Source organism: Salmo salar, chromosome 16 (assembly GCF_965601325.2).
Source record: "Salmo salar chromosome 16, fSalSal1, whole genome shotgun sequence".
In the NCBI taxonomy this organism is placed as follows: Eukaryota; Metazoa; Chordata; class Actinopteri; order Salmoniformes; family Salmonidae; genus Salmo; species Salmo salar.
The window spans coordinates 62,601,060-62,620,082 of NC_138306.1; the positions used below are offsets into that span (position 1 = coordinate 62,601,060).

General features: G+C 43.1%; 1 protein-coding gene across 4 annotated transcripts in view; it reads left to right on the forward strand.

Moving 5' to 3' along the window:
- Positions 1 to 19,023, forward strand: part of LOC106574338 (neural cell adhesion molecule 2) — a 499,358-nt gene that overhangs the window by 351,908 nt on the left and 128,427 nt on the right. For all 4 annotated transcript variants that reach the window (XM_014150199.3, XM_014150197.3, XM_045697543.2 and 1 more), the window contains exons 3-5: positions 4,135 to 4,341; positions 13,895 to 14,050; positions 16,222 to 16,359. In XM_014150199.3, coding sequence (XP_014005674.1) covers positions 4,135 to 4,341; positions 13,895 to 14,050; positions 16,222 to 16,359 — 501 coding nt within the window. The remainder of the gene's footprint in view (positions 1 to 4,134; positions 4,342 to 13,894; positions 14,051 to 16,221; positions 16,360 to 19,023) is intronic.

Sequence of the window (19,023 nt, forward strand, 5' to 3'; positions counted from 1 at the left end):
ATATCAAAAAACAGCTTTTTACATTAGCATGTGACGTTCAGAACTAGCATACCCCCCGCAAACTTCCGGGGAATTTACAAACAATTTACTAAATTACTCACGATAAACGTTCACAAAAAGCATAACAATTATTTTAAGAATTATAGATACAGAACTCCTCTATGCACTCGATATGTCCGATTTTAAAATAGCTTTTTGGTGAAAGCACATTTTGCAATATTCTAAGTACATAGCCCAGCCATCACGGGCTAGCTATTTAGACACCCGGCAAGTTTAGCCTTCACCAAAATCAGATTTACTATAACAAAAATGTTATTACCTTTGTTGTCTTCGTCAGAATGCACTCCCAGGACTGCTACTTCAATAACAAATGTTGGTTTGGTCCCAAATAATCCATCGTTATATCCGAATAGCGGCGTTTTGTTTGTGCGTTCCAGAAACTATCCGAAATGGTAAATCAGGGTCGTGCGCATGGCGGAATTCGTGACCAAAAAAATTGTAAATATTCCATAACCGTACTTCGAAGCATGTCAACCGCTGTTTAAAATCAATTTTTATGCAATTTATCTCGTAAAAAAGCGATAATATTCCGACCGGGAATCTCCTTTTCGGCAAACAGAGGAAAAATCACAAAGACGGGGGCAGCCAGTGCACGCGCCTAAGCCCACAGTCCCTTGATCGGCCACTTGACAAAGGCGATAATGTGTTTAAGCCTGGGGCTGGGATGACGACATTCTGTTTTTTCCCGGGCTCTGAGAGCCTATGGAAGACGTAGGAAGTGTCATGTTAGAGCAGAGATCCTTTGTAATTGAATGAGATGGCAAAGAAGTTCAAGAAATGGTCAGACAGGCCACTTCCTGTAAAGGAATCTCTCAGGTTTTGACCTGCCATTTGAGTTCTGTTATACTCACAGACACCATTCAAACAGTTTTAGAAACTTTGGAGTGTTTTCTATCCAAAGCCAATAATTATATGCATATTCTAGTTACTGGGCAGGAGTAGTAACCAGATTAAATCGGGTACGTTTTTTATCCAGCCGTGAAAATACTGCCCCCTAGCCATAACAGGTTAAAGGTTCCAATTGATACAGTTTTTTTTAATCAATTAGTATATTTGAGTTTATCCACAATATTTGTTCTGTTATTTGTTTTGTTTTTCTGGTGGATTAAATTGAAATTGCAAGCAACTTTGTATGGCTTGTTTTAAAAATAGCAATATTTGGGAGATTTCCTTTTCAAATAACTGAAAGTGATAGGCTGTAATCTGAATAAAGGGAAAAGGCCTTTCTTGATCTTAGGGTGAGACATTCTTACTAATTTGCTAGATTTAAGTACAACTTTTGTATGACTGAAGCCTTTAGTGAGAGGTGTAATGCTTTAATACTTAATAATTTCTGCCCCCCGAATTTATATTCATTATATAAATAGGCCCATTTAATTCGGTCTGACTTGCCGTTCCAAATAAAATTGAATATATTTTTCTCATATAATAAAAAAAACTGTTTGCTAGGTGTAGGCAAGACCATAAGAAAATAGATTCAGAAGAAAGTACTTTGTGTGAGTTGTGATAGGTTCGCCTATCATCATTTGGTTGTAATCCAGAGAGTTTAGAAAAATGTTCTAGATCCTTTATGAGGCTGCGGAGGGATCCAAGTTGTGGATTTAAAAGAAAACATGAATCATCAGTGTACAATGACACCTTTGTTTTTAAGCCTTGCATTTTTAACCCCTTGATATTATTGTTGGATCTGATTTGAATAGCTAACATTTCGATGGCCATAATAAATAGATATGCCGATAGTGGACAGTTTAAAACGTTTTGTGAAGTAGCCATTACACCTAGGGTTACTATACATTATTTTAACCCATTTTATAAGAGATTCTCCAAAATTGAAATGTTCCTTGCATTTATATATAAACTCCAGTCATACTTTATCAAAAGCCTTTTCAAAGTCTGCAATGAATAGCAGGCCTGGTTTCCCAGATTTTTCATCGTGTTCTATTGTTTCCAGTACTTGCCTTATGTTATCTCCAATGTATCGTCCATGTAAAAAACATTCTGATTAGAATGAATAATATCCGACAATACCTTTGAAATTCTATGCACTATATATTTTGCTAGAATTTTTGCATCGCACACTGAAGTGTAAAGGGCCTCTAATTTTTTTAATGGCCTGGAAATGTATATTTTCCACTTGTATCCTGTTTCAGTAATAAAGAAATCAGACCTTCTTGTTGAGTGTCTGATAATCTACCATTTACATAGGAGTGGTTAAAACATGCTAATGCTCTGAATATATCAAAAAAGGTTTGCCAAGCCTCCCGGGTGGCGCAGTGGTCAAAGGCACTGCATCGCAGTGCTAGCTGTGCCACCAGAGATTCTGGGTTTGAGCCCAGGCTTTGCTGCAGCCGGCCGCGACCGGGAGGCTCATGGGGCGGCTCACAATTGGCCCAGGGTCGTCCGGGTTAGGGAGGGTTTGGCTGGCAGGGATATCCTTGTCTCATCGCGTACTAGTGACTCCTGTGGCAGGCTGGGCGCAGTGCACGCTGACCAGGTCGCTTGGTGTACGGTATTTCCTCCTACACATTGGTGCGGCTGGATTCTGGGTTGGATGTGCGTTGTGTCAAGAAGCAGTGCGGCTTGGTTGGGTGTTTCGGAGGACACATGGCTCTCGACCTTCGCCTCTCCCGAGTCCGTATGGGAGTTGCAGCGATGAGACAAGACAGTAACTACTACTAATTGGATATCACGAAATTGGGGAAAAAAAGGGGGTAAAAAATAAAAAAATTAAATAAAAAGGTTTGCCATCCTGCCCTGGAGTTTTCCCGGACTTAAAGGCTTTAACTGCATCAAGAAGTTCCTCCTCTGTAATTTCACCTTCACATGAGTCTTTCTGTATGGCTGTTAATTTTACATTATTAATAGAAAACAAATCCATAAAACTAGCTTCGGTTAGAAGAGATGGAGGAGACTGAAACGAAAACATATTCCTGGATAGCTGAACATCCTTAGTAGCGGAAATGATTTCGGATTTATTTTTGAAATCATCGAACAATCATTCTGTTGCCTCTAAAAAGGCCTCTTTTACCATTTCTCCATCCTGGAACAGTTTCTTGTGCTTTGCTAGTATGCGACTCACCCGGAATGATGCAATCGTGGTTGCCTTTGATTTTGAGCTGGGCCTTGTAAAGATCGATTGTTGGGCAGCTAGTTGAGAGTTCAACTCTTTTACTTTTCTCTTACGTAGTTCACTTTTACCTGGAAAGTCACTTTCATATTTATTGTGAACAGTTTTGAAATGCCTCTCGACATTTTCCTTCTTAGCAAGAGTTATGCTTGAATGGCAGATCTTCCCACTCACTGTGAAAGTGGTAGATTTTCGTTTTCTTGCTGCTTGGTCCAGCAATAATATTAAAAACATAACCGCAACTTCATAGAAAAAAAATGTGTAAAAAAATTGCTACCACTGGAACATCAAAAATATTCTGTTACAGGTCTCGCAAGCATGGAAATGGAAACGTGCTAACTGCAGACGGTTGCTATGGTAGTGACAGTTTGGGAAAAAAATGTGGCAACTATAGTGCCGTGGGTTGGTCAAATTTTATGTCAATCAAGCTGTTTTAATTTTTATTTTGGCTGTGCAATAATATTCGAGAAAGAAGCTAACCTGTAAGCAAAGCATACGGTGCTTCAGAACTGTGGACTTTATTATTTTTAAGCAGACTCGATGGTAACGCTGTGAATTGCCAAAATATATATTTTTAGTGCATACATTTTGCTAACTTTTTTGCGGTCTACTAGAAAGAAGTTTGCGATCGACCGGTCGACTACGATCGACGTCCTGGGCACCAATGCTCTCGAAAGTGTGAAAATCATTCAACGGCATTTTTCTCCTACTCGTCTCTGAAGTGGGATAACACGTTTATCAAATTTCAAAGAGGCATAACTTTCCCATGTTGAACAAGGGCTGATTAGGTTACCATTTATTTCAGGTGTGCTTATGAATATATACGTGGGACTAATGGTGGGGTACTCAAGGGGAGGTTTGGGAAATACTGCTCTAAAGTCTACGGCTTGGCTTGGTTCTTTTTACAGTTTCTTAAAGTTACCTACAAGTTTTCTCTGTCCCACCAGTGATCGGAGAGCCGGTGAACCTGGAGTGGTTTAACCCCCAGGGGGAGCGCATCGTGTCGTCCCAGCGTGTGGCCCTGCACACCGGGGAGGACAGCTCCAGGCTGACCATCTATAATGCTGAGGTGGAGGACGCGGGCATCTACCGCTGCCAGGCCACCGACGCCCAGGGACAAACGCAGGAGGCCACCATGGTGCTGGAAATGTACCGTGAGTGTCACTTACATGCAATATGTAACAGAGGAGAACACACACACCACCCTCTCTTCATTCCCTCTTTATCCATTCCAGCCTCTGTAGGGGTCCTTCAGACATACAAAGACATGAGTTGAATACATCGCCGTCTCCTCTGTTAGATCATAAAGATACACAATATTTACATTCCATTGCACCTCCGTAATAACTTGCCCATTAAAGAGTGTAGTGAATGTTTGCTGGGTCTGGTGGTGTGTGTGATGGATAGTATTGAATGTGTGCAGGCGAAGGAGGCAGGCTCTAATTGTATGGGAGAGGGAATCTTCTGTGACCGTTAATGGGACGTGATACACGGAGGAGTTTTGCGGCTGGTAACCATCTGGCAGACGCTTGATTTGAATCACTGGTGTGGTGTGTGTACTGTGTGTGTACAGTTGAAGTCGGAAGTTTACATACACTTATGTTGGAGTCATTAAAAATCATTTTTCAACCACTCCACAAATGTCTTGTTAACAAACTATAGTTTTGGCAATTCGGTTAGGACATTTACTTGGTGCATAACAAGTAATTTTTCCAACAATTGTTGACAGACTGTCACGTCCTGACCATATACTTAGGTTTTTTTGTATTATATTTGGTCAGGACGTGGCAGTTATGTTTGGTTATGGTATAGTGGGGTTGTGAGTGTTGGGGTAGGTTCTAGGTTAGGTATTTCTATGTGGAGTTTAGTGAGTGTATGTTTGTTTGGTTAATTGGGGTTGGGACTCTCAGTTGAAGGCAGGTGTTGTCTATCTGCCTTTGATTGAGAGTCCCATATAGTGGGGTGTGTTTGTTTGATTTTTGTGGGTAATTGTAATTTTGCACTGTGTTTCGTTTCACCTGTGAAACTGTCACCTTTCTCCTCTGCGTGTTTATTTTGTTTTGTCGTTTCCATCTAAAATAAATATGATGTGGAACAGTCAACCTGCTGCGTATTGGTCATCGAGTGATTTCGACATATCTTCCGATGAGGGAGAATACGAGGAACGTGACAGAATTACCCACCGACAACGGACCAAGCAGCAGAGGAAGGAGCAGCACAAGGAGAGGCACCAGGAGAAAGGCTATCTGGAGTCATGGACTTGGGAGGAAATCCTGGACGGGAAAGGACCATGGACTCAAGCTGGGGATTATCGCCGCCCACAGTGGGAGATCGAGGCGGCGAGAGCTGAGAGGCGCTGGTATGAGGAGAGGGAGCGCAACGGACACGGGAGGCAGCCCCACAATTTTTTTTGGGGGGGGCACACGGGGAGATTGGCGGAGTCAGGTGGTAGACCTAAGCCAACTCCCCGTGCTTACCGGAAGCAGCGTGGTACTGGTAAGACACCGTGTTATGCGATGGAGCGCACGGTGTCCCCAGTGCGCGTTCAAAGCCCGGTGCGCTACATACCAGCCCCCCGCAAGTGCCATGCGAGTGCAGGCATCGAGCCAGGGCGGATGGTGCCAGCTCAGCGCGTCTGGTCTCCGGTGCGCCTCCTCGGTCCAGGTTATCCTGCGCCGGCGTTGCGCACTGTGTCTCCAGAGCGCTGGGAGGGTCCAGTTCGCCCAATGCCTGCTCTCCGCCCGTGCCGGGCCAAAGTGGGCATTCAGCCTGGAGTGTGGGTAAAGAGTGTCCGTACCAGAACTCCAGTGCTCCCCCACAGCCCGGTTTATCCTGTGCCTCCTCCTCGGACCAGGCCTTCAGTGGGTCTCCCCATCCTGGTCCGTCCTGTGCCACCTCCTCGGACCAGGCCTTCAGTGGGTCTCCCCATCCTGGTTCATCCTGTGCCACCTCCCAGGACCAGGCCTCCAGTGGGTCTCCCCATCCTGGTTCATCCTGTGCCACCTCCCAGGACCAGGCCTTCAGTGGGTCTCCCCATCCTGGTCCGTCCTGTGCCACCTCCTCGGACCAGGCCTTCAGTGGGTCTCCCCATCCTGGTTCATCCTGTGCCACCTCCCAGGACCAGGCCTCCAGTGGGTCTCCCCATCCTGGTTCATCCTGTGCCACCTCCCAGGACCAGGCCTTCAGTGGGTCTCCCCAGCCTGGTGAGTCCTGTGCCACCTCCCAGGACCAGGCCTTCAGTGGGTCTCCCCATCCTGGTTCATCCTGTGCCACCTCCCAGGACCAGGCCTTCAGTGGGTCTCCCCAGCCTGGTGAGTCCTGTGCCACCTCCCAGGACCAGGCCTTCAGTGGGTCTCCCCATCCTGGTTCATCCTGTGCCACCTCCCAGGACCAGGCCTTCAGTGGGTCTCCCCAGCCTGGTGAGTCCTGTGCCTGTGCCCAGGGCCAGGCATCCATCATGTCTCCCCAGCCTGGTGAATCCTGGGTCAGGGCCGTCGGAGGATCCGACACCGGGGTGCGGCCCAGAGGATCCGACACCGGGGTGCGGACCAGAGTATCCGACAACCTCTTGCGACCCGGGACTGAGGGGAGCTGCCTGTGACCCAGAACCGGGTGAGTCTGGTCACAATTCTAAAATAAAGTTGATTAACTATGACTGTGATGATTCTGCCTACAACCCAGAACCGAAGGAGTCTGCTTACAGCCTGGGACCGACGGAGTCGGCCCACGAACCAGAACCAAAGAAGTCTGCCTACTGTCCTAAGCCCAACAGGTCTGTCTACGGTCTGTTGGACAGTAGGCCAGAACCGGAGCCACCTCCAATAGAGGTGGTTTGGGGAGGGGGGGTGTAGCACTGTGCCGTCGTTGACGGCAGCCACCCTCCCTTCCCTCCCTTTAGTTAGGAGGTTAATTGTGTGTTGTTTTTTTTTTTTTTTTTTTTTTTTTTCTGTTGGTTTTGTGCATTCAGTGTATGCACCTTTAGGGGGGGGTAATGTCACGTCCTGACCATATACTTAGGTTTTTTTGTATTATATTTGGTCAGGACGTGGCAGTTATGTTTGGTTATGGTATAGTGGGGTTGTGAGTGTTGGGGTAGGTTCTAGGTTAGGTATTTCTATGTGGAGTTTAGTGAGTGTATGTTTGTTTGGTTAATTGGGGTTGGGACTCTCAGTTGAAGGCAGGTGTTGTCTATCTGCCTTTGATTGAGAGTCCCATATAGTGGGGTGTGTTTGTTTGATTTTTGTGGGTAATTGTAATTTTGCACTGTGTTTCGTTTCACCTGTGAAACTGTCACCTTTCTCCTCTGCGTGTTTATTTTGTTTTGTCGTTTCCATCTAAAATAAATATGATGTGGAACAGTCAACCTGCTGCGTATTGGTCATCGAGTGATTTCGACATATCTTCCGATGAGGGAGAATACGAGGAACGTGACACAGACAGATTATTTCACTTATAATTCACTGTATCACAACTCCAGTGGGTCAGAGTTTACATACACTGTGCCTTTAAACAGCTTGGAAAATTCCAGAAAATTATGTCATGGATTTAGAAGCTTCTGATAGGCTAAATGACATCATTTGAGTCAATTGGAGGTGTACCTGTGGATGTATTTCAAGGCCTACCTTCAAACTCAGTGCCTCTTTGCTTGACATCATGGGAAATTAAAAGAAATCAGCCAAGACCTCAGAAAAACAATTGTGGACCTCCACAAGTCTGGTTCATCCTTGGGAGCAATTTCCAAATGCCTGAAGGTACCACATTCATCTGTACAAACAATAGTATGTAAGTATAAACACCATGGGACCACGTAGCTGTCATACCGTTCAGGAAGGAGACGTTTTCTGTCTCCTAGAGATGAACGTACTTTAGTTCGAAAAGGGCAAATCAATCCCAGAACAACAGCAAAGGACCTTGTGAAGATGCTGGAGGAAACATGTACAAAAGTAACTATATCCACAGTACAACGAGTCCTATATCGACATAACCTGAAAGGCCGCTCAGCAAGGAAGAAGGCACTGCTCCAAAACCGCCACAAAAAAGCCAGACTACAGTTTGCAACTGTACATGGGGACAAAGATCGTACCTTTTGAAGAAATGTCCTCTGGTCTGATGAAAAAAAAATAGAACTGTTTGGCAATAATAAATATTGTCATGTTTGGAGGAAAAAGCTGGAGGCTGTAAGCTGAAGAACACCATCCCAAACGTGAAGCACGGGGGTGGCAGCATCATGTTGTGGGGGTGCTTTGCTGCAGGAGGGACTGGTGAATTTTACAAAATAGATAGCATCATGAGATATAATAATTATGTGGATATATTGAAGCAACATCTCAAGACATCAGTCAGGAAATTAAAGCTTGGTCGCAAACAGGTCTTCCAAATCAACAATGACCCAAAGCATACTTCCAAAGTTGTGGCAAAATGGCTTAATGACAACACAGTCAAGGTATTGGAGTGGCCATCACAAAGCGCTGACCTCAATCCTATAGAACATTTGTGTGCAGAACTGGAAAAGCGTGTGCGAGCAAGGAGGCCTAGAAACCTGACTCAGTTACGCCAGCTCTGTCAGGAGAAATGGACCAAAATTCACCCCTTAACCCCTGGTCGGGCTCCTATCGCTATTAGCATAACAAAATTTTATATCTATTTTTTTCAAATATAGGACTATGTTATATCGTTTTATAGATACACCTCTCCTGAATCGAACCACGTTGTCCTATTTCAAAAAGGCTTTACAGCAAAAGCAAAACATTAGATTATGTTAGAGGAGTATATCGTAAAAGTAGCCACATAGCCATTTTCCGACCAACCACATGCATCACAAATAACCAAAAAACAGCTAAATGCAGCACTAACCTTTGACAACCTTCATCAGATGACACTCCTAGGACATCATGTTACACAATACATGCATTCTTTTGTTCGATAAAGTTCATATTTATATATAAAAACAGCATTTTACATCGGCGCGTGACGTTGACTAACTATTTTCCCTCAAATGCATCCGGTGATCAGCGCTACAATTTACTAAATTACTATTCGAAAACATTTTTAAAATGTAATATTGTCATTCTAAGATTTATAGATGAATATCTCTTGAAAGCACCTGTAATGCCAGATTTAAAAATAACTTTACTGGGTAATCACACTTTGCGATAAAAGGGGATGCGATACTCAGAAAAATAGGCTACTGTTACAGGTCAGCGCCATCTTGGAACAATCGCATATCACATCTAGTCTTGTATACTATTGTCAATAATCCCTTACCTTTGATTATCTTCCTCAGAAAGCACTTCCAGGGATCCCAGGTCCACAACAAATGTATTTTCGTTCGAAAAAGTTAATCCTTTATGTCCCAATAGCTTGTTCTTGTTAGCGCGTTCTGAAGGCTGCTCCAAAACTTCCGTCGGCTGCGGGACTACTCTTTCAATAAAATGCATTTTTTTTTAAATTTAGGTTTGTTCAAACATGTCAAACGTTGTATAACATAAATCTTTAGGGCCTTTTTCAACCAGAGCTCCAATAAGATTCAAGGGGGATGATTGCATTGTCTTTCAAAACATTTCGAAAGGGGAGGGTAGCCAGGGGCACCGGCGTCATAATGGTGATGGCCCTCCTCATGTGACCACTTTCCACAGTGTCTCATTCATTCAGTTTTCACAGTAGAAGGCTCAAATCACTTTGTAAAGACTGGGGACATCTAGTGGAAGCAATAGGAAGTGCTCAATGAACCATTGCTCACTGTGTGAATTACAGGCAAAGTGGTGAAGTTGAGTCCTCAATTCAGAAGTCCACATCCTGTTACGATCTGTCTCAGGGTTTTGACTGAAATATGAGTTCTGTTATATTCACAGACACCATTCAAACAGTTTTAGAAACTTTAGGGTGTTTTCTATCCACAAGTATTAATTATATGCATATCCTAGCTTCTGAGTTTGAGTAGGAGGCCGTTTAAAATGGGCAAGAATTCTTTTCCAAAATCGCTGTAGCGCCCCCTATCCTAGGCGACCGTCAAGAGGTTAATGTGGGAAGTTTGTGGAAGGCTACTCCAAAACGTTTGACCCAAGTTAACCTCTATGGGCTAGGTGGGACGCTTGCGTATCAATTTCTCAAACATATGACTATTTTACAGCCATTTAAAGACAAGACTCTCGTTAATCTAACCACACTGTCCGATTTCAAAAAGGCTTTACAACGAAAGCAAAACATTAGATTATGTCAGCAGAGTACCAAGCCAGAAATAATCAGACACCCATTTTTCAAGCTAGCATATAATGTCACCAAAACCCAGAAGACAGCTAAATGCAGCACTCACCTTTGATGATCTTCATCAGATGACAACCCTAGGACATTATGTTATACAATACATGCATGTTTTGTTCAATCAAGTTCATATTTATATCAAAAACCAGCTTTTTACATTAGCATGTGACGTTCAGAACTAGCATACCCCCCGCAAACTTCCGGGGAATTCGCTAACATTTTACTAAATTACTCACGATAAACGTTCACAAAAAGCATAACAATTATTTTAAGAATTATAGATACAGACCTCCTCTATGCACTCGATATGTTCGATTTTAAAATAGCTTTTTGGTGAAAGCACATTTTGCAATATTCTAAGTACATAGCCCAGGCATCACGGGCTCGCTATTTAGACACCCGGCAAGTTTAGCACTCACCATAATCATATTTACTATTATAAAAGTTTGATTACCTTTTGTTGTCTTCGTCAGAATGCACACCCAGGACTGCTACTTCAATAACAAATGTTGGTTTGGTCCAAAATAATCCATCGTTATATCCGAATAGCGGCGTTTTGTTTGTGCGTTCCAGACACTATCCGAAATAGTAAAGAAGTGTCCCGCGCATGGCGCAATTCGTGACAATAAAATTCTAAATATTCCATTACCGTACTTCGAAGCATGTCAACCGCTGTTTAAAATCAATTTTTACGACATTTTTCTCGTAGAAAAGCGATAATATTCCGACAGGGAATCTCCTTTTCGGCAAACAGAGGAAAAAATCCCAAAGGCGGGGGCGGTCGGGGTCACGCGCATAAGCCCAGTGTCCCTTGATCGGCCACTTGAGAAAGGCGATAATGTGTTTCAGCCTGGGGCTGGAATGACGACATTCTGTTTTTTCCCGGGCTCTGAGCGCCTATGGACGACGTGGGAAGTGTCACGTTAGAGCAGAGATCCTTAGTAAATGATAGAGATGGAAAAGAAGTTCAAGAAATGGTCAGACAGGCCACTTCCTGTAAAGGAATCTCTCAGGTTTTGACCTGCCATTTGAGTTCTGTTATACTCACAGACACCATTCAAACAGTTTTAGAAAATTTAGGGTGTTTTCTATCCATATGTAATAAGTATATGCATATTCTAGTTACTGGGTAGGAGTGGTAACCAGATTAAATCGGGTATGTTTTTTATCCAGCCGTGTCAATACTGCCCCCTAGCCCTAACAGGTTAAACAATTTAAAGGCGATGCTACCAAATACTAATTGAGTGTACGTAAACTTCTGACCCACTAGGAATGTGATGAAAGAAATAAAAGCTCAAATAAATAATTCTCTATTATTCTGAAATGTCACATTCTTAATATAAAGTGGTGATCCTAACTGATCTAAGACAGGGAATTTTTACTAGGATTAAATGTCAGGAATTGTGAAAAACTGAGTTTAAATGTATTTGGCTAAGGTGTATGTAACCTTCCGACTTCAACTGTATGTACATATGCACACGCTCTCATGCACACGTACGCACACCCCCCTCTGGAGGGTGCTTACCTTTCTCTCCCTCTCCACAAGTCCCCTTACCTCCTCTCACACACCTCGTTACAGCGGCACCACAGCTTGGCAGCTGTATCCATGACAACATCAGTCAGCCACCGTTCAGCTCTGTGTGTTCAGTATGTATGAGCAGTAACAGGAAGATAGTCACCTAAAGGGCTTGAGCAGGCCTGTAGTAGCCAGCACCCATCTGAGGCGATACCGAATGTGATTTCTTGTGATAAACATAAACACCACATGTTATGAAAAATGGACGGCCACTTTAAATGTGCTGTACATTACCACTTGTGAGTGTTGACATTTCCAGAAGACGTCAACACACCCACACACACGTGCACACGTCTTGACATTATCATATGTGTTCGTGCATCACAACTCACAACCTGACAAAAGCTATTCATATTCAAACTCAAATTATATTTTTATTTTAGCGAACAGATGAAAGACTATAATTTTCCGCACTGCTGAGTAATTGACAAGTATAGAGTTTCCAGAGTCTATCTTTGAGCACCGACCAACGGAGACCCACTTCAGACAGGAGACAGTGGAGGCAGTCGATATCCCACCTGAGGGAGCTCCAAGAAAAATGTCATGTCACCCCACTTTGACAGTTGCCCTTGCAGCTATGTGGGCAAAATGACGGAAGAGAAATTCTCACTGTGTTACCAATTTGACGGTGTCAAGCGAGCGGTAGACTATTACACGAGAGGATTTGTTTTTCTTACTGATTTTCTTGTCGAGCAGGGTAACGACAAAGAAGACAGGAAATGAAAACAAGTAGCGGGAGAACAAGGGACAACAACGTGTTTGAATCCCAGGGAGAGAACTGGGGGAAGGAGAGGGAATGAGAGGGAGTGAGGGAAGAGAGAAAGCGGGAGTGAGGGAATTAAATGAGAGAGAAAAATGGAGAGAGAGGGGTGGGTGAATTTGAGATGTAGTGAGAGAAGGAGAGGGAGAGAATGAGAGAGGGGGGGTAAGAGAATTAAAGGGAATGACATAGCGCAAGAGAGGGAGTGAGGGAATTAGACACAAGGAGAGAGGAGAGAAACCAGCTAAAACATGCCGTGGAATGAAACCGGGCAGATGAGGAGGGTTGAATCTCACATTCAGAGGCACGTTAAAGAGCGGCGAAGAGAAAAAAAAGTATGTTTTAGAGAGCCGCCTGACATAAATCACATTGAAAAATGCTAATGTAATAGGTTGCAGAGTGATCTAGTGGATGGGACTGAAATAAATAGGGCCATGCATGTGATTTATGCACACTTTCATTTTTCCTCACAAAGTGGATAACCCGGTGCCAAACTCCACATGCAAAATACACACGCATGCATGCACACTCTTTTTTTCTCTCCATACGCCATACACACACGCCGTGTGATAAGTTGACGACACTAGCCAGCACTACGGGTTCTGAGAGGGTGGTGGAGTGTTTTTTAAGAGAACAGAAATGCAGGTCCCAAGTCAGCTTTCCCCAGGTGTAATCTATCAACCATCTGCCAGGGCTTGTCAGACAGGTGCCACAGCTTTAGACCAACACAAGTTGAATCAATCATTTGATTACAAACAGAACTTTCGGGGTGGGAGGATTCATTGAATATGCTGTGGGAAAGTTTCTGGGACTATTTTAGAGCACAGAGAATCCGAGTTGTCTCAGTGGTGTAGAATCATAAACAACATGTAAAACAGTTTGTTCTATAGAATGGAATTTACTCTCTACTCCACTGCAGGGTTTCCCTCAATCAATACACGTTACTTGGGCTCTGTTCCAAAGCCCACACTCACATACTACTTAGAATGAGGTGATGTATTGGCCATGCATTCTAAATGGTATACTTGTGTGAATATTGTAACATAAACTCTCTTGGAAAGACATCTCTAATGTGTCTTCAGTTCCTGTTACCTCATTTCCTATGTGACAGAGAAGCTAACGTTCCGCAACGTGAGGTCCCCCCAGGAGTTCCGTCACGACGAGGCGGCAGAGGTCGTGTGTGATGTCATCGCCTCGCCGGCACCCGCTGTCTCTTGGTTCTACCAAAAGGGCTTCAGGAGCATGGAGATCACAGAGGAGCACTACAGTAAGTCTGCTTATGGTCATTTGATACATGCTGCCTCTGTTGATGTGTTGGTAAACCTTATTTGCTTGTTAAAATGCCTAACTTTGTAACGTGCTTACTGTAGCTACCACAATAGCAGCATAACTTGACTCATGGAAAGTAATCTATTGAGCAGTACAGACCAAATAGAAATCAAGTGATATTTTCATGTGAACATGTCATTGGATTTTTCTTTGATGCTATTTTACAGTCTGCTTTTAATGAAGCAGCTGATAATTACATTAACATTGATATCAGAAGCCAATTAACGGGTTTGCTAGCGCATCAAAAAATGTAACATCTAATGAATTCAGTTTACATGTCAGATTGCTTCACACACCATTTTGAGTTATATCAGTTTAATAAATGTGCTTACTGTAGAACATGGGTGTGTCCCAAATTGCACCCTATTCCCTATGTAGTGCACTACTTTTGACAAGAGCCCTATGGGCCCTGTTCATATGCAGTGCACTGTATAGTGAAAGGGGTGTCATTTGGGATGTAACCTATTTAAACAAACCACTTTTATGAAAAATGTATTCCCCAGATTCTGTCAGGGGTTTGACGCTATAAATAGCTAGTTCTAGCAATAAAAGCCACAGCATGTGATTTCATTAAACATATTGTTGGACAATAAAACATGTTAACGAGCCTGCCTAGAAGATGGAGAGTAGTGGATGCAAATGTCATTTGGTGGTCCGATGCTCGCTGCCATGCTGTTGAGATCTGTGGGAATCATCCTTTCTTCCTTCTTCCATATTCTACATATGTCTTTCTACTTTTTAATTTAGTATTTTTTTGTTCCCATGTTGTTGAGATCTGTGGAAAGAAGATCTTTCTACTTCCTTCTCTCATGGCCGCTGAAAAGTCACAATACAGGATATTATTTCACCTTATTTATTTTTTCTTTCTTTATTTTGTATTATTCCTTCACTTATTTTTTGTGTGCTTATGTTGTTGACCTACAGTATGTGGGGATATGAAGGGGATTTTCTGTCTGTCTTGAACACTGATACTGTAAGTGACAGCACAGGAAATAATTCCACCATATTTCTCTACTTTTATTTTTCTTCATTAAATTAGTTATTTCAGATCATTGCTCCTAAAAGGAAAGGAAACAAAGGTGTCGTATACTATTGGAACACATCCTTTAGCTAAGGAGGAAAGGATAAGGAAAGAACAGTGTCTTAGATTGGAACACATCCTATGGCTTAGAAGGAAAGGAGAAGGGAAAGTTATTTTAGACTGTTAGAACACATTCCAATGCTAGAAGGACAGGAGAGGGAAAGTAATGTAACTTAGATTATTGGAATACATCTTGGGGCTGAGAAAGAAAGGAGAAGGAATGAAATGTATCTTCGACTATTGGGAACACATTCATGGCTCTTGCATGATGGACAGAAGTTAATTTGCAGGTTCAGACTTGTTTACCAATACTCTGTCACCCCATCCTTACTTTTCCTCCTACACCTTCCCCCTCATTCACCCATCACATAGACAGACTTGCTAGGCTGATTAGGCAAATTATTTGTTTGAATCCTTTGAAAGTAGTCAGGTTTTTTAATTGAAATTCAAAGGCCCTTCCCTTCTAAGCACGATCTCCCCTTGCCGTGCAGTAATGATTAAAGGTAAAGATAGCGCTGCTTTAAAAAAAATTCCACACTAATTACGGGTCAAGGTTTTAAATATCTTTGCGCTCGACCGAGAGAGATAGGGTTATCACTTATCTGCCAGTGACAACAATGAAGAAGGATGGGAAACTTTTTGTAAACTGCAGACCTAATTGCTAAAGTATTTATCTCACTTCGCTTATCTAACTTTATTTTAAAAAGCTAAAAGTGATAAAGGTTTCTGAAAATATTATTTGATAGCAAGTGTGTGATTGGAGTCATGAGACTTCCTTTCACTATTTTTCCTTTCTATCGTTTTCCTTGTATCTTTCTTTCCTTATTTCACGTCTCTTTCTAACTCTCTCTACCCCTCTCTCTCCACCTTTCTTTCTTTCTTTCTTTCTGTCTTTCTTTCTGTCTTTGTCTTTCTTTCTCATGCTCTATCCCTCTCTCTATTCTTGCCCCCTTCTCTCTGTCTATCCCTCTTTATCACTCCCTTTGTCACTCTGTATCGCTCTCTCTATACCCCCCCCCCCCCTGAAGGCAGGTTCCAGGTGCTGCCCAACAACAACCTGCAGATCCACAAGGTAACCAAGGCGGACGAGGGCGTGTACCGCTGTGAGGCGCGAGTGGAGGCCCGCGGCGAGATCGACTTTGTCGACATCGAGTTGGTGGTGAATGGTGAGAAGCTATAGAGTCCACTATAGCTAATACCTATCCATTCATATGCAGTGGTGAACGAAGAGTTAGCCATCTAGCTAGCATATCATACCGACTCTCCCCTTGACTATCATAACCAAAATGTTCAGTTATATATCTAAACTTGGTTCTCTGAAAGAACAAAGCTCAACAAATCAGAATCATTAAAACCCTACCCAGACATATTTTTCCTCTCACTGTAGCAGCTGGGCCTGATCTCAGAGCAGACTTATGAAGACTAGCGTAGCATACAGTACCTGCTCTCGTTTTATATATATCAAAAGCCTATCCAACCATATACCGTGGTCCCTTCTACAATAGCAGCCGTACAGCAGTGATGTTAAGGATGAGAAGCCCCTTACGGAGCCACAGTGTAAAGGCTCTCTTAGGCCAGGCACTGGGGTGTATCGATCAGTGGCATGCAGAATTGTTGCTCCTCTCAGGGTGAGAATAGAGTCACCTAGTAAGACAGAATCATTCTCCCCTCCTACACTCCACAGTCACAGCACTGACACAGGTACAGGGCTGCCAGCTCCCAAACAATCGCACCCCAGGACCACGGGCAAAATGAAACGCTTATCTGTCCAGAGACACTTGGTCTCACACAAAGAAGGAACTTTTGTCTCCGGTGGCAGGGATTAAATTGTCAATAGTGGCGGAAAATGTTTTTTTCTCTGATCTGATTCAATTCAGGTTCTCTTTTGAGTTATTGATACGAAAATAATCATACCTGGTGTGTAAGAATCGAGTCATTGATTAAGAATTAATCTTGTTAATAGTGTAGGTCACAGGAGGTTGGGGGCACCTTAATTGGGGAGAATGGGCTCGTGGTAATGGCTTGAGCAGAATTAGTGCAATGGTATCAAATACATCAAACACATGGTTTCCTTGTGTTTGATGCCATTCCCTTTGCTCTGTTCCGACAATATTATGAGCCATTCTCCCCTCAGCAGCATCCCGTGGTGTAGGTGGAAGTGTGATGGACAGGGGTTTGAACCTGTCCATCAGGTCTCAATCAAGGTTACTCATCACGCAAGTGTAGTTTTGAACCACCACCGCTACAAAGGCAGTGACTCCAGCAGTTAGAACTGTAGAGTCACTAAATTCTGCTGTGTTGAACATAAGAACTGAGCATTCACCTCAGATCGGCTTAGTTTGAGAGAAAGAACAGACTCACCGATCTAGACAGGCTCATTATAGAGCTACTTAATGATCAAAGGCTGCCACCGCTCCTTTGATTTCCTCTATACTCGCACTATTTCTGTGATTGAAGATTTCAATTAGTGCCAACTCGGGGCTTTGTAGCCCAAAAAGCGAAAGGTTGTCATTTTAATTCTCTAATTTGTCCTCAGGAAGGCCCCAGTGAAGCCAAGAATGCAAGCCACCTGAGAGTGTTTCGGGAGTGATTGAAATGTGATCTCTCGCGAGCTATAAGCACCGGTTATGCATGAGCGCCCACAATATTGTCTCGGCTATCTTGCTCTTCCCACCTAATGTAATAAACGCACTCGGTGGAAAAAAAAACACGGATTGCGTTCAATTTAGAGCACCACTTATAGTTGTGAGGAAGATCCAATAAGCTTGCTCAATGAGGCGAGTCCTATTATCCACTCGGCAACATGACACCCACCATCTGGCTACGGAGATGGGATAGTCCACCGCAGCCATCACTATAGAGTGTGTCCGACTGAGATAAAGAAAAACTCAGAAGTCACCCACTGGGCACAAACTGGTTGAATCAACATTGTTTCAATGTAATTTTTCAGCTTATTCTGACGTGGAAAATACATTGGATTTGAAAAGAGTCATCAACTGATTTATTTTTATTTTTTTTGGGGGGGGGGGGGGGGGGGGAGAAAATCAGCTTTAATATTGCAGATACATTGTGGATTCTATCAGTGCAATTGTCTGCATAATCCCCCATATACCAGTCAAACATTTGGACACACCTACTCATTCAAGGGTTTTTCTTTATTTTTATTTTCTGCATTGTATAATAATATTGCAGACATCAAAACTATGAAATAACACGTGGAATCAGGCAGTAACCAAAAAAAAGTGTTAAACAACTGAAAATATATTTTATATTTGAGATTCTTAAGTAGCCATCCTTTGCCTTGACAGCTTTGCACAATCTTGGCATTCTCTCAACTAGCTTCACCTGGAATGTTTTCCAATAGTCTTGAAGGAGTTTCCACATATGCTAAGCACTTGTTGGCTGCTTTCCCTTCACTCCGCGGTCCAACTCATCCCAAACCATTTCAATTGGGTTGAGGTCGGGTGATTGTGGAGGCCAGGTCATCTGATGCTGCACTCTCTCCTTGGTAAAATAGCTCTTACACAGCCTGGATGTGTGTTGGGACATTGTCCTGTTGAAAAACAAATGTTAGTCCCACTAAGCGCAAAAGCAGATGGGATGGCGTATCGCTGCAGAATGCTGTAGTAGCCATGCTGGTTAAGTGTGCCTTTAATTCTAAATACATTCTTAATAAAAGCACCCCCACACATCACACCACTCCCGCCATGCTTCACGGTGGGAACCACACATGTGGAGACCATCCGTTTACCTACTCTGCTTCTCACAAAGACATGGCGGTTGGAACCAGAAATTTCAAATTTGGACTCAACAGACCAAAGGACTGATTT